Source organism: Taeniopygia guttata, chromosome 6, assembly GCF_048771995.1.
Source record: "Taeniopygia guttata chromosome 6, bTaeGut7.mat, whole genome shotgun sequence".
NCBI classification, from domain to species: domain Eukaryota; kingdom Metazoa; phylum Chordata; class Aves; order Passeriformes; family Estrildidae; genus Taeniopygia; species Taeniopygia guttata.
The window spans coordinates 34,518,823-34,530,901 of NC_133031.1; the positions used below are offsets into that span (position 1 = coordinate 34,518,823).

The 12,079-nt window shown below is 42.6% G+C and overlaps 2 protein-coding genes across 4 annotated transcripts in view; one reads left to right on the top strand and one right to left on the bottom strand.

Annotated features, from left to right (window-relative positions):
• The window catches only part of DOCK1 (dedicator of cytokinesis 1), a 262,398-nt gene that overhangs the window by 75,931 nt on the left and 174,388 nt on the right, over nt 1-12,079 (top strand). For all 3 annotated transcript variants that reach the window (XM_030276610.4, XM_030276611.4, XM_041717195.2), the window contains exons 26-27: nt 2,920-3,047; nt 4,526-4,621. In XM_030276610.4, the coding sequence (XP_030132470.2) occupies nt 2,920-3,047; nt 4,526-4,621 (224 nt within the window). The remainder of the gene's footprint in view (nt 1-2,919; nt 3,048-4,525; nt 4,622-12,079) is intronic.
• Nucleotides 11,109-12,079, bottom strand: part of INSYN2A (inhibitory synaptic factor 2A) — a 37,720-nt gene continuing 36,749 nt past the window's right edge. Inside the window, exon 4 of the mRNA XM_002193973.6 lies at nt 11,109-11,830. Within this exon, the coding sequence (XP_002194009.4) occupies nt 11,647-11,830 (184 nt within the window). The 3' untranslated portion in view covers nt 11,109-11,646. The remainder of the gene's footprint in view (nt 11,831-12,079) is intronic.

Consider the following 12,079-nt stretch of genomic DNA (forward strand, 5'->3'; position numbering starts at 1 on the left):
GAAACATGATAGAAAAACAGAGTTTTTCTGCTTAATGTCTGTGTATTGTGTTTTTACATCAATCCAAGCTTCTTCCAAGGCTGCAGCTCAAACCCTTCAGTGTCTGTGGGAGTTTCTGTTTTTCCAATTCCCACAGGCACCTTCCACTATCCCAGGCTGCTCCAATCCCCATCCAGCCTGGCCTTGGGTATGAGGAAAATTTTACCATTTGTTACTTGCAGTCTCACTTAGGAAAGTGCAAAAAGAAAAAAAAAAAAACAAACTTGGGATTTGTTATTTCAAAAGGGCAAAAAGCAGCCAGGCTATTGGGCTCTGTTGTAATTTCATGTTGGGGTTTATCAAAAATCTTTAATTCAGCTTTTGTGGGCTCGTGTGGGGGAGGTGAAGTTTTTGGATGTCCTCTGTGCCTTGATGCTGTTCCCTACCTGAAGGAACGCAGAAACCTTTCAGAGGTTGCTGTTCATCCATGCCTTGTTATTTTCTGCTTTCCCATTAGTGGGCCAGTGAAAGATAAATTCAGGCACTTGTCCTACAGATTTCCTCCTTTGAGGTGAAACACTTGATTCTTTTTCAAGCTGGCTGCAGGTTAAACTGACCCAAACAAAGTGTTTGTGTGCTGTCAGGGAAGGTAATGAGGGAGCAAATAGGCACTGCTTCAGTGGGAAAGGAGATTTGGAAGGATTCTGCTCTCAGATCACAAAAGCTGAGACTGCTGAGTGCTGATAAAACAAATTTTGCTGGTTCAAATTTAAAAAATCTTGGTGGATTGGCATTGTGGTGGTTTTATGCCACTCTTACAATCTCTGAAAAACAGTTTACCACCTGCATCACCATGTGTAGAAATTGGGTAGATAGAAACAGCAAGTCCAGACTTTATCTTCACTTCTGAAATGATTTGAAGTTATTCAGCCCTTAAGTGCTGGATTTTCAAGAAGTGAAAGGAGGAATTCAAGTGGAGTTGCTGGTGTTGGGGCCCGGGTAAAATGGTGTGCCCAAGAATAATGTAATGTTTCCTGGCTAGAGCTGTGCATCAGTGTTACTCATTTGCTTTATTCACTCTCAGCTCACTGCCTGTGTAATAGTTTTCCCTTCTCCTGGCTGCTCTCAGGTTGCCAGGACTTTGGGGCAGAAGTCAGTAATATCAGGGATCATCCTTTACTCTCCTTGGGAGGAAGAAATGGAGATAACTCAGCTAAAACAAGAAATTGAGTGTAAAACACACTCCTAAGAAAGGCTATGCTGCATTTGCCATATTAATCTTTGCCCTCCCTTATTGAAGCAGTTCCATTTTCAGAGGGAGAGGTAGGAACTGTGTGTGGCTGGTTTGTTTTTTAAACCTGACTCCCAAACTCAGCCCTTCAGGGTGCATGGAATGGTGCAGTCCAACATTATTGAGCTGCAGAGAAATTTAAATGGATGTGTTTTAATGGGAGGGTGATTAATCAGGGCCCAGGGCAGGTTTGCTGACATATCAGTGCTGCTTAATGGCTCTGAGATCTTATCAGGAGGCTCCTCAGGAGGGTTTTCCTGTCACTGCCTGTTAGGAATGTCCTAAATCCAGCAGCCTTTGGTAGGGCTGGGATGGGGATTCCAGGCACCTGCACTGACCCAAACCATTCTGAGATTCCCCATGGGTGTCTGGGGGGTTTTATTTAGTAAAAAAGTGTGGCCTTAAAAGCTGCTCTTGCCATTGGTATCACAGAATCCCAGACTGGATTGGGTTCATCCAGTGCCATGGCAGGGACACCTCCCGCTGTTCCAGGCTGCCACAATGTCCAGCCTGGCCTGGGGCACTGCCAGGGATCCAGGGGCAGCCACAGCTGCTCTGGGAATTCCAGCCCAGCCAGGAATTCCTAATTCCAATATCCCATCCATCCCTACCCTCTGGTAGTGGGAGCCATTCCCTGAGTCCTTCACTCAATATTCTCTCCTGTCAGGGGCTGTGCAGAGCCAGAAGGTTCCCCCTGAGCTTCTTTTCTCCTGACTGAGCCCCCCCAGCTCCCTCAGCTGCTCCTCCTCACCCTTGGGATGATTTTGTGGAGTTCCCAGCCTGTTTTGTTTCCCCCCATGTATCTCAGCAGCATGTTCTGTGCTGGTTGTGTCATTCCAGACCCAGCACTGGGACAAATAATCAGTTTTGCCTTTCTCAGAAATGCAGCTTGACTGCCTCCCCCATTGATCAGAGCAGCTCCAGCACTGCAGTGGACTCAGAGGTGACTCAGATATCAAACTGATCTTTGCCCCCTCCCTACCAGTGGGGCTTAGCAGGGCTGTGAAACATTCCCAACCCTCTAATTAGGAGCCTTTTAAGTTATTAAAGACTGATTCACCTCTCAGGCTCTGCAAAGACAGTTCTGTGCCTTTCCTGGAGTGCTCAGCAGCTGGGCTTTGGAGTTCTTCCCCTCCCCGGCATTTGGGGACAGCTCACATTCCACGACTCCTCTGCCCTGTGGGGTTCTGCCTCATCTGCTGTTTCCTTTCCATGTTAGCCCAAAATTCAAATTGAAATTTCCCAAATGCAGAGGCACAAGGCTGAGATCACAGAGCATCTCTGGGGCAAATCTGCAGAACCAAGCTCTTCACTGGGCTGACATTTATATGGATAATTAGTAATTAATTTTGACCTTGTTATTCCCTCCATGTAGGAACAGTCTGAGTACTTTAGCAAGGAAGTGTTTGTGGTTTTTTTTTTTGGTTTTGTTTTTTTTTTTTATTGTTTTGTTTTTTTTTTTTAATAGCAAATGGTCAAAGGGTGCAGCAGTTCAGAGGCAGAAGTTTTTAAGGTGAGGTGAGCCTTTGGTTGAAAAGCTGGAAGTCAATTTCTTTTTCCTGGGTATTTTTATGTCTTATGTAAGCACTGAAGCACATCAGCCTGAAGGCCCTGAAAGCTGTGTTTGTAACCTCGTGTTTTGTGTGCAGACTGCAGGGAAATCTTGCTGCCAACAATGACAGACCAGCTCAAGTATCACTTGGAGAGACAAGAAGATTTGGAGGCTTGCTGCCAGTTGCTGAGTAACATCCTGGAAGTGCTCTACAAGAAGGACGTGGTGAGTGTGGGCTGGTTCTGTGATGAGTAACACTTCACAGAAATTGTTTTAGTAAAGTGAATTAAGCAGGTAACTCCTGAAGCTTTATATTTTTATTTTTCTTTTTTAGAACCTCCTAACCAGCCTTTTTTAACTCTTGGTTTTCCAGTGATGGGGATGTGTTTGTTGTGTGGCATCTCACACGTCGCATCCAGCACAGCACTTGTTTCTGAGGCACATCCAGTACAGCTTTTCTGGTTAGATAGTGAAGAAATAAATGTCCTCAGGAGTTAAACCTTTCTCATTTACTGTGCTGGCCTCTTCCAGGTGGAAAATGTTTTGTTTTGGTGGTTTGTCTTTTCTCCCATGGGCATTTTGGGAAATGTGCATTTGAGCTGTATTGTTGCTGATATGGTTCACAGACATGCAGCATGTGTAATATCCCTTTATTTTTTACATAATAGTCTTTTTTTTGCATTCTCTTGACCTCAACAAACATACAACAGCTCTTTGCCAGAGAGCTGCAGTGATTTGATGCTCTCCTGAAATTTGGACTGCTGCTGCTGCCTGAACCTTCAGTGCTGTGTAGAATCATACACTAATTCAGCTGGAAATGACCCCAGGGTCAGCTACTCACATCTTCTCTGGCATCTTATTTAATTGGGCTTTTTTGGGTTTTGCTCTGATTTTGTTTGTTTTTGGAAGTAGCTCTGTGTGGCTGCCTCAGGGGGGGATTTATTCTAGAGGAGGAATTTGGTGCTGGCAGCCTGGCTGCTCCTGTCTCTCTTTGCTGGCTGCTTTTCTCTCCATGGTAGGGGCTCACCTGCAGCTCCATCCTCTCCCAGGCTGATCCTGGCAGCAGGACCAGCTCCTGGGTGAGTTTGTGCTGGTGGTGGATCATCCTTCAAATATGCAAATCTATTTTTCATCCATAAAGTAAAAGATGGGAGCAAAGCTCATCTGTTTCTTTTTCCTTGTGGTGTTTTTTGCTTTGTTTTTTGCCCATCATTCTGTGTGATGTTTCTGGATTTGTCCTTAAAAGCTGCTTGGAATAAAAATTTTATTTAACTCTTTCAAAAGTAGTGGTAGGTTGCTTCTAATATTGACTGAAATTAGCAATTCATTAATAAAAGTTTTGCTTTGGTGTTCTCTTCCTTTTAATTGAGCTGTTGCAGAGCAGCCCCCCCTCCCCTCCCTGGTAATGCCTGTGGGGGTTTGATGTTGGAAAAATCACTTGGGGGAAGAAAATTAATGGGAAACTAAATTTGATAATGGAATAGGCTACATTTCCAGTGACATTGTAACAGCACATTTTAATCTATCAGAAACATGTATTACCAAAATAACACTTTGCTGAACCCATTCCCTCCTTGGGATCGACAGCAAGCGATGTTTTACTTAGTTTCTACCAGAGAGGTGGGTTGAGAGGCAGCACCAATGGCTCAGTTGTGTTGGTGTCTGTTGCTTGCAGTCATCACTGATTTATTCCTTGTGCTCAGGGCCCCACACAGCGCCATGTGCAGATCATCATGGAGAACCTGCTGAGGACAGTGAACAGGACTGTGATTTCCATGGGACGGGACTCGGAGCTCATTGTGAGTAAACTCAAACACCTCTGTCACATCTCCCCGAAGCTGCCCGTAATGGGATTGCAATCCCAGGTGACCCAAAGCAATCAAAACCTCCTCTCTCTCTCTCTCTCTCTCTCTCTCTGTGTGCTCAGGAAGCTGCAAAAAGCACTGCCTGGTAATTTTGCTGTGGTTGGCACAGGGGAAGAGCAAAAAAAAAAAAAAAGCTTGAAAAATATCTGTGAGCAGGTGATTAGCCAGGATTGATATCTGTGTGCACCAAAATGATGTAGTATTGGTAATTAGCCAGCTGGGAAGTGTGGAAATGAGACTTGGCTGTTACTGCTTTACAAGCATTTACTTGTCTTTTTGACTTAAACTGAGATAACCGAGGTGAGTGTTCAAATGACTGAAGAGCAGAGACCACAATTATGTTTAGAGGATGGACTGATGCAAGCGACCCTATTGACTTAACACTGATTTTAAAGCCTTACACTTGAATTTTTCCACTTTTAATTAATTAATATTGGACTAAATAATGAAAAAATAGCGAGGCTTGTTGATATCTGAGATGGGGATAGATCTGAGTGTGTTTTTGAGACCTCTGTGTGTGTTTTTGGGAGCCTCTGTGTGTGTTTTTGGGGGCCTCTGTGTGTGTTTTTGGGAGCCTCTCTGTGTGTTTGCCTTTGCCTTGTATTCTTTCTCAGCTGTCTGCAGCTGGCAGCTGATCTCTCCAGGGAACTGGTCAAAGTGGGCCAGGTTTGTGCTGTGTCTGAGAGTTGTACCTCAGTTCTGCATCAATTTGGGTCAGTTTGGCTCAATGCACTGACTTCTTACCATGGGGTTAATTGTTAGTTGGATAGATAAGTCCATCAGCAACTTGGTTTTTTTATCTCCTCTTTCCTTCCCAATTTAAATTCTCCCTGTAATTGCACATAGTGCTATTTGACTTTTACACCCAGTGATTTTTGACACAGGGCTCTGTGTCCTCAGCACTTCTCCCTGGACCTGCTGCTGCTCATTTCCTTGGCATTTGGGGGTGCTCCTGGTGGCAAATCTGCTGCAATTTCATTTTGTCTTTGGTGCATCAGCAACTGGCTTAGTTTTGATCTCCCACTTGCATCACTTGGGGTTTTGCTGTAAGGAGGGGATAGTGGATCTCCAGATCCGTTGCTGGAGCAAGAAGGCACAGAATCCCAGAATGGTTTGGGTTGGAAGGACCTTAAAGCTTATTCTGCTCCACCCCTGCCATGGGCAGGGACAATTCCACTATCCCAGGCTGCTCCAAGCCCTGTCCAGCCTGGCTTTGGACACTTCCAGGGATGGGAATCCACAACCTCTGTGGGGAAATGGTTCCAAGCAGATCATTCCCACAGAATATTCCAGTGCTGGGATGCAGCAGTGCAAGGAAGTCGAAAGACTTGTGTGGTATTTTAACTTCCTCAGTTTCAGGCTGAATGAGAGTTAATTATTATTTTGATGAACGTGGTTCAGGTGGTATTTAAAAACGTTAATTATGCCTTTTGCAGTCAGCAGAGTAGATTTGAAAACTTGGTTGTGTTTGAGCTCAGAACAGTGGTATTAAAGATCTGCATTGTGCTCCTGAGCACAGCCTGGAATCCCTCTCTATAATCAGCTAATGAACACTGAGATTTCAGGCTATTTTTAATGAGTATTTACTCCTACCTTACAATGCAGCTGCTGCTGAAGAGATTCCCCTGTTAAATAACCAGCCACAACTCATTTCTGTGGTGTCAGCAAAGTAGGAGGAGTAAAATGAATAATAATAATAATAATCATCAGGAAGCACAGCTTGACCCCTCTTGCATCAGATTTGAGTTGAAATAGTGCAGTGACTTTTCTTTTTTAATTTTACCTGTAGAAGAGAATTAACCATACAGGATGACTGGAAGGAAGGAATTTGAAATATCTGACAGAGTTAAAGTAATGATAATTTCTTTAAAAGAAGTAAAATTCAGGACATAACCAATTTTTTATTCTCTAAATATAACTGTGTTGGTGTCCTAAAGCTGACATGTTTTCTCCCTGGAAAAATACTTAGTGACACCATTTCCATCCAAAACCTGATGTTGCATAATGCAGTTTATGAGCAGTGGAGGAATGTCAAGGATTTATGTACTCAAGTGAAAAGTTTTAATTACAGTATGAGCCTTTTCTGCAGCACTGAACTGGAAGGATTCTCCAGTAGTCTCCTTTGGCTTTGCACATTTGGGTTTCATTTTTTTTCCTCCTTAAATGTGAGTTCCTTGATAAAATCAAAAGCAAGTTTTATCCTATTACTTCAAAGGAGAATTACCTTGAAATAAGAGACCAGTTACAAGGAGAAGAACCAGATATTAAGTAAAACGAAGTATAAATGATAAGTTTAAAATCTGATTTGACAATAATTGCGTTAGCAAAAGAATTTTTAATCCTCATTGGTTTGGGTTGGTTTTTACTCTGTAAGTCTCACTGGTGGTTGTTACTTAATCAATTTTCTGAGTAGAAGATTCAAATATTATTAATATTTGTTTTAGATAATGATTCTATTATTAGTGCAGGATGCAGCCTGAGGGTGCTGAGCTGTCCTGCTGCTCCAAGCTGCCTGGCTTAGGTTAATTTTGCTCCTGCCTCGAGCTGCTGCTGCTCCTGGCCCAGTGAGAAATCACCTGGAAAAAAACCCCACAAAACCTTTCTTACAAAAGAAAAAGTAAATTGAACTTCCTTGAGCCTTTGGAAGGGTGGTTTTAAACCTTCTCTTTCCTTTCCTGGTGGCTTTTGGACAATGTTGGGTTCCACGTGAGGCACCATCTCAGCCTCTTCCAGTAAATCAGGACAGAGCAGCCTCGGTGGCAGCTCCAAAATGATCTGCGGCTGCTCCTTCTCCTCGTGTCAGCAGCTTGGGATGTGCCTCATCTCCAAAGCCAAGGAAACCAAGCTCTTTAATTTCTGAGAGGAAATCTCCTGGCCTAGGGGAAGATTGGGGTTGGAATGTGATGGTCTTTAAGGTCCTTTTTCCAGCCCAAACCATTCCATGTTCCTATGGTGTTAACTTCCAAGAGTGTGTCCATAAGGAGAGCGGCTCTGGAAAACATCTAAAGGTGTATGGGGAGCAAAGTCAGTGCTGTGACAAGGAAAAATGGATTATTTTGGGTATTGGGAAGCACTGGACAGGACTTTGTGGTGTTGCTGATGAATGGAATCTTCTCCTATTTGCTGCTTTCCCCTCGGTGCTTTGGGATGAGGGTTGAGATGAAACTGGAACAGAAATGATGCAGGAGCCATCAGAAGGAGGAAAAAAAAAAGGGGTTTGTGGAACCTGTCTGAGGTTTCTGGAAGGAGATGGAGAAGGGGAGAGTGACAAGGGTTGTGTAGAGCAGAGTGGCATTGATGGGGAGCTCTGGATAATCAATCAGTCAATCAATCAATCACCGTGGTGGACTGTCCATCTCTCAGCACTCCAGGCTGCAGGCCTCTCCAGAAGGACGTAAAATACAGGTGCGAGTGTGAAATCAGAGTTATTGTTGATCACAGGAGACTTCTGGGGCTGCAGTTTGTTTTTCAGGAGTTAAATCTGGAGGTAAATTATCTTCCTGTGCCTTAAAAGCTGCCCAGGTCAGGCTTCATGGATTCCAAAACGTTGGGCAGAAAACAGAAGTCGTTTCTTCGCCAGACTTCTTCCATGTAAAAATATTTTGCTTTATTGAGTCACATGTTTTCTTCTCTTTCAAAATCATTTGAAATTACATATTGCAAGCTGATTTCACTGAAACTGGAGTGGTATTTGGATGGTGGCCATGGTTTTATTCCATCACTAATAGTGAGCTTTTTTTATGTTGTCAAACCATCCCTGTTGCATTCCCTACCAACACTGATGGGAATGAGCTGCACTCACCTAAACAAATGGACACATTTGTAGCACTCCAGTTATTTTAATGAACCACAGATGGCTTTTATGGAATATTAAAAATCTTCATGCAGTCCTTTTCGTTCTCCCAGACAAAATGGTGTTGGTGCAGTTGGATTTTTAGTGGCAATCTGGTTCAATTCCAGCTCAATTCCAACAGCAATATATAATATGTGGTAATACACAGGTCCTGGTGTAATCTAGCAGCTGACTTTGTTGGGAAGTTCATGAAAAATCACCCTATTTGATTGGAAAAAGTGATTTAACCTTTAAAACATTGAGTGAAATCAAAGGCACGGACAGTTGTTTTGCATTTTAAGCAAGAAAAAGCAAACACTTTGAACCCATGGTAGGATTTTCCAGTTTTAATCATGTTTTTTTTTTTTTTTTTTCACTTTATCCTGTTTTTTTAAAAGTTTTTTTACAGTTGTTTTTGTTTTTCATCTTTAAGAAACCAAGTGCTACTCACAGGAATAGCGTTTTCTTTCTAGTTCTAGTTCTAAACCAAAGAATGCAATTGTTGCTGTGAGGAAATTATAAGGACTCAGCAAAGAGCAAGGGGTATAAAATCACTGCAGTATTTATTGACTAAAAAGTATTTTGAAGCAGGAGATGGGAGAAGTGCAGCTAGAAAATCAAGTGTATGAAGTGCAGGGGACTGCCAGTGAATCCAGCAAAGCCACATTGAAAATAAAAATGCATTTTCCTCATTGGAACCTCCAAGATCATCTACATGAGGGTAAAAATACTCTGTCACATTGAACTAAAAGCTCTAAAGAATTAGGTGTTTGTTTGTTTTTTTTTTTTTTTTCTCTTGGTGTCTATCTAACCTGAGCCTGAGTGATTCTAAAGGCAATACAATTATGATACATTTTACACACTTGCAAAAACATTTTATTACAAAGTACATTGGAGGGTACCAGAGAACACGAGATGTCAGTTGGAAGCAAGATTCTGTGGTAATGTCAGCTTTCCCCAGGTTTAAAAAAATGTAAAAAATTAAAAATTTGCAACTTCTTAAGAAAATAGCCTGGACATGTACAGAACACGCTGTGAGAACTTTCCCTTTGAGCTCTTTGTTTCTCCAGTTGGAGTTTGCTCCCTCTTTTCCCCTGATCCCAGGAGTTCTGGATCACTCAGGGTCCCTGCACACACAAAGCTACTGAGATTTGGGAATTGATTGCCATGGAGAGATGCTTGGTTTAATTTCTTTAAAAACCCCAAACACTAGGTGTGTTAGCATGGAGGAGTGCATTAGTTATTAATGTTTTTTTTAAATAATGAATACTGCTGTATCTTCCTTTTTCTGCCCATTTTTGAGATTCCTTTCTGCTTAAGAAAAAAAAAAAAAGGTTTTTTTTTTTGTTTGGAAATAATTGGGTTTCTAAGCCTTGTTGTGTGGGCTGTGTTGTAAATAGTTGTTTAGTTAAAAACAATATAAAATACATGAAATATGGGGTTTTTTCCACATGAAACAGTGGCACTTCCTTCCTGGTGTACAGGATCACCTTCCTAATCCTTCAACTCCCACCAGAGGATTTCAGGATTTGCTTCCATGCAAGAGCTTGTAGCCCTCTTGAAGGTTTACTGCAAATATTGAGCTGGCCATAGGCACCTTCTGCATTTCCATTCCCATTTTAATTTGCTTTTCTTGCTCTTTGAGGGAAAAAAAATTAGGTTATTTTCTTCCAGTTTCCTCTCAGGAGCAAACTGGATGATGAGCTAAGAGGAGAAACAGTGAAAAAGAAAAATACTTCCCCAAATTGTTAGTATTTTAGTGCAAATTAAAGATCATGGTCCTTGCACCTTAAGTCTGAAGAATTTGTACCTTCCTGCTGCTACAGGGGATGCAATTTCAAACCAAATTTGTCACATGACACTCAAATTATCTAAAATCCTTAGGGAAAAATCCCAAAACAAAAGATTCCCACTCCTTGGTCATTTCTAGCATGAGGAATTTTTCCACCAGTGGTCATTTTAGATGCAAGTTTAATGACAGCAGCAAATATTTAAAGGAAAATTTGCAGTTCATAAGTCAGAGCAAAATTTTAAGTGCCGTTTCAAAAAAAAATTTCAAACCAACTTAGGAAAAATCACATTTCTCCCCTAAGTGCTTCAATTACTGAGTACAATTAGTAGATCAAGATATAAATTATAGTAAGCTGGGAAACCCATTTGAGCAGCTTAATAAATAAATAAATAGCATTTCCAATTTCAGCTCCTTCCAAGCAGTGCTGCAGCCTGGACATCTCCTGGTGCCTTCTGCAGTATTGGAGAGGTTTTCCAAAGGCTGTTAGAAATAAATACTAACCCATGGCAAAGGCCAACAATCCAGATTGAGATGGGTCTGTTTTGGGGTTGGGTTTTGTTCCTGTGTGGTTGAGACCCTTCCAAGGTGACACTGAGGGGTTGTCCCATGGCCTGGACCCTGTGAGCTGGAGGTGCTTAAAGGCTGGGCCTGATTTTTGGGAGGTTTCTGGCCACTGCCCCGCTGGGACTGAGCAGCAGATTGGTTCTTCTGGTGGTGAGGACACAGCTAAACCAGAGATGATGTTGAAATGTGAGAGCTTGGTTGGAGTCTACATCGCATGAAGGCAGAGAACACACCACAGTCACGTCTCGGAGATCGGCGCGGCCGCGGGCCGCGGGAAAAATTGTGCTTTGTCCAGGAATTCTGTGCTGAAAACTGCACTCCCCGATCAACATGGAGCTGTAAAACTCAACACCACTGCAAACATAAGGCTTGCTCGTTATTTTTCCCCCTCCTTGCTGTCCGAAGACAACAACCCAGACCCCCAAAAGGCTTTCACCATTCCTGGGGGAGATTTAACATGTCGGAGCGCCGCGCTTTCGGATCTGAGGAGGGGTGGAAACAGTTTTGCTTCCCATCTTTGTCCAAATTTCCGTTCAGGTTTTACATCCCACATTGGCAAACTGCAGGTAGAAGTGGGCAGGGGGTTCCCAGGCCCGTGCTGCCGGGCGTGAGTCCGTCGCTACAAAGGCCTTTTTGGTACACGCGGTGAGAACTGCACGCTGCCCTTGGCCAGGACACTGCTCCTTCCACCAAGATCCCGTCAGAGATGATGGATACAGCTCCAAATATTTGTCAAAGAAGGCCTTGAACTCCACACGTCATGGACTTGGGTTAAAGGAACCAGAGTTTCCATCTTCCGTGCTTTTTTGATTCAGTTTTGGATTTTTGCTTGGGAGTAGAGGAGTAGCTCTCCTGAGAATAAGGCAAAGGTGCAACCTGAGTTTCCTCAATAGGATGAAGTTTTCTCAAAACTGGCTGTAGTTTATCTTCTTGCTGTTTAAAATCCAATTCCACGCTAGAAATGGGAAGAGAAAAGCACTTGTTAAGTATGATGATAAAAAGAAATCATTTAACCCAATGTCTAAGTGCTTAATTTATGGAAGTCAAATAATAAATAGTTCTTGCATGAAAATGAAAAGAGGAAGTTCAAAAAGAAGAAAAATAGGAATTGTATTGTGCAGCTTTTCCCTGCTGCTAAGGAGGGTCTTGAGGATTATGGTGGAGTTGCTGGGAAGTGACTGAACATTAGAAATGCAACCTTTTT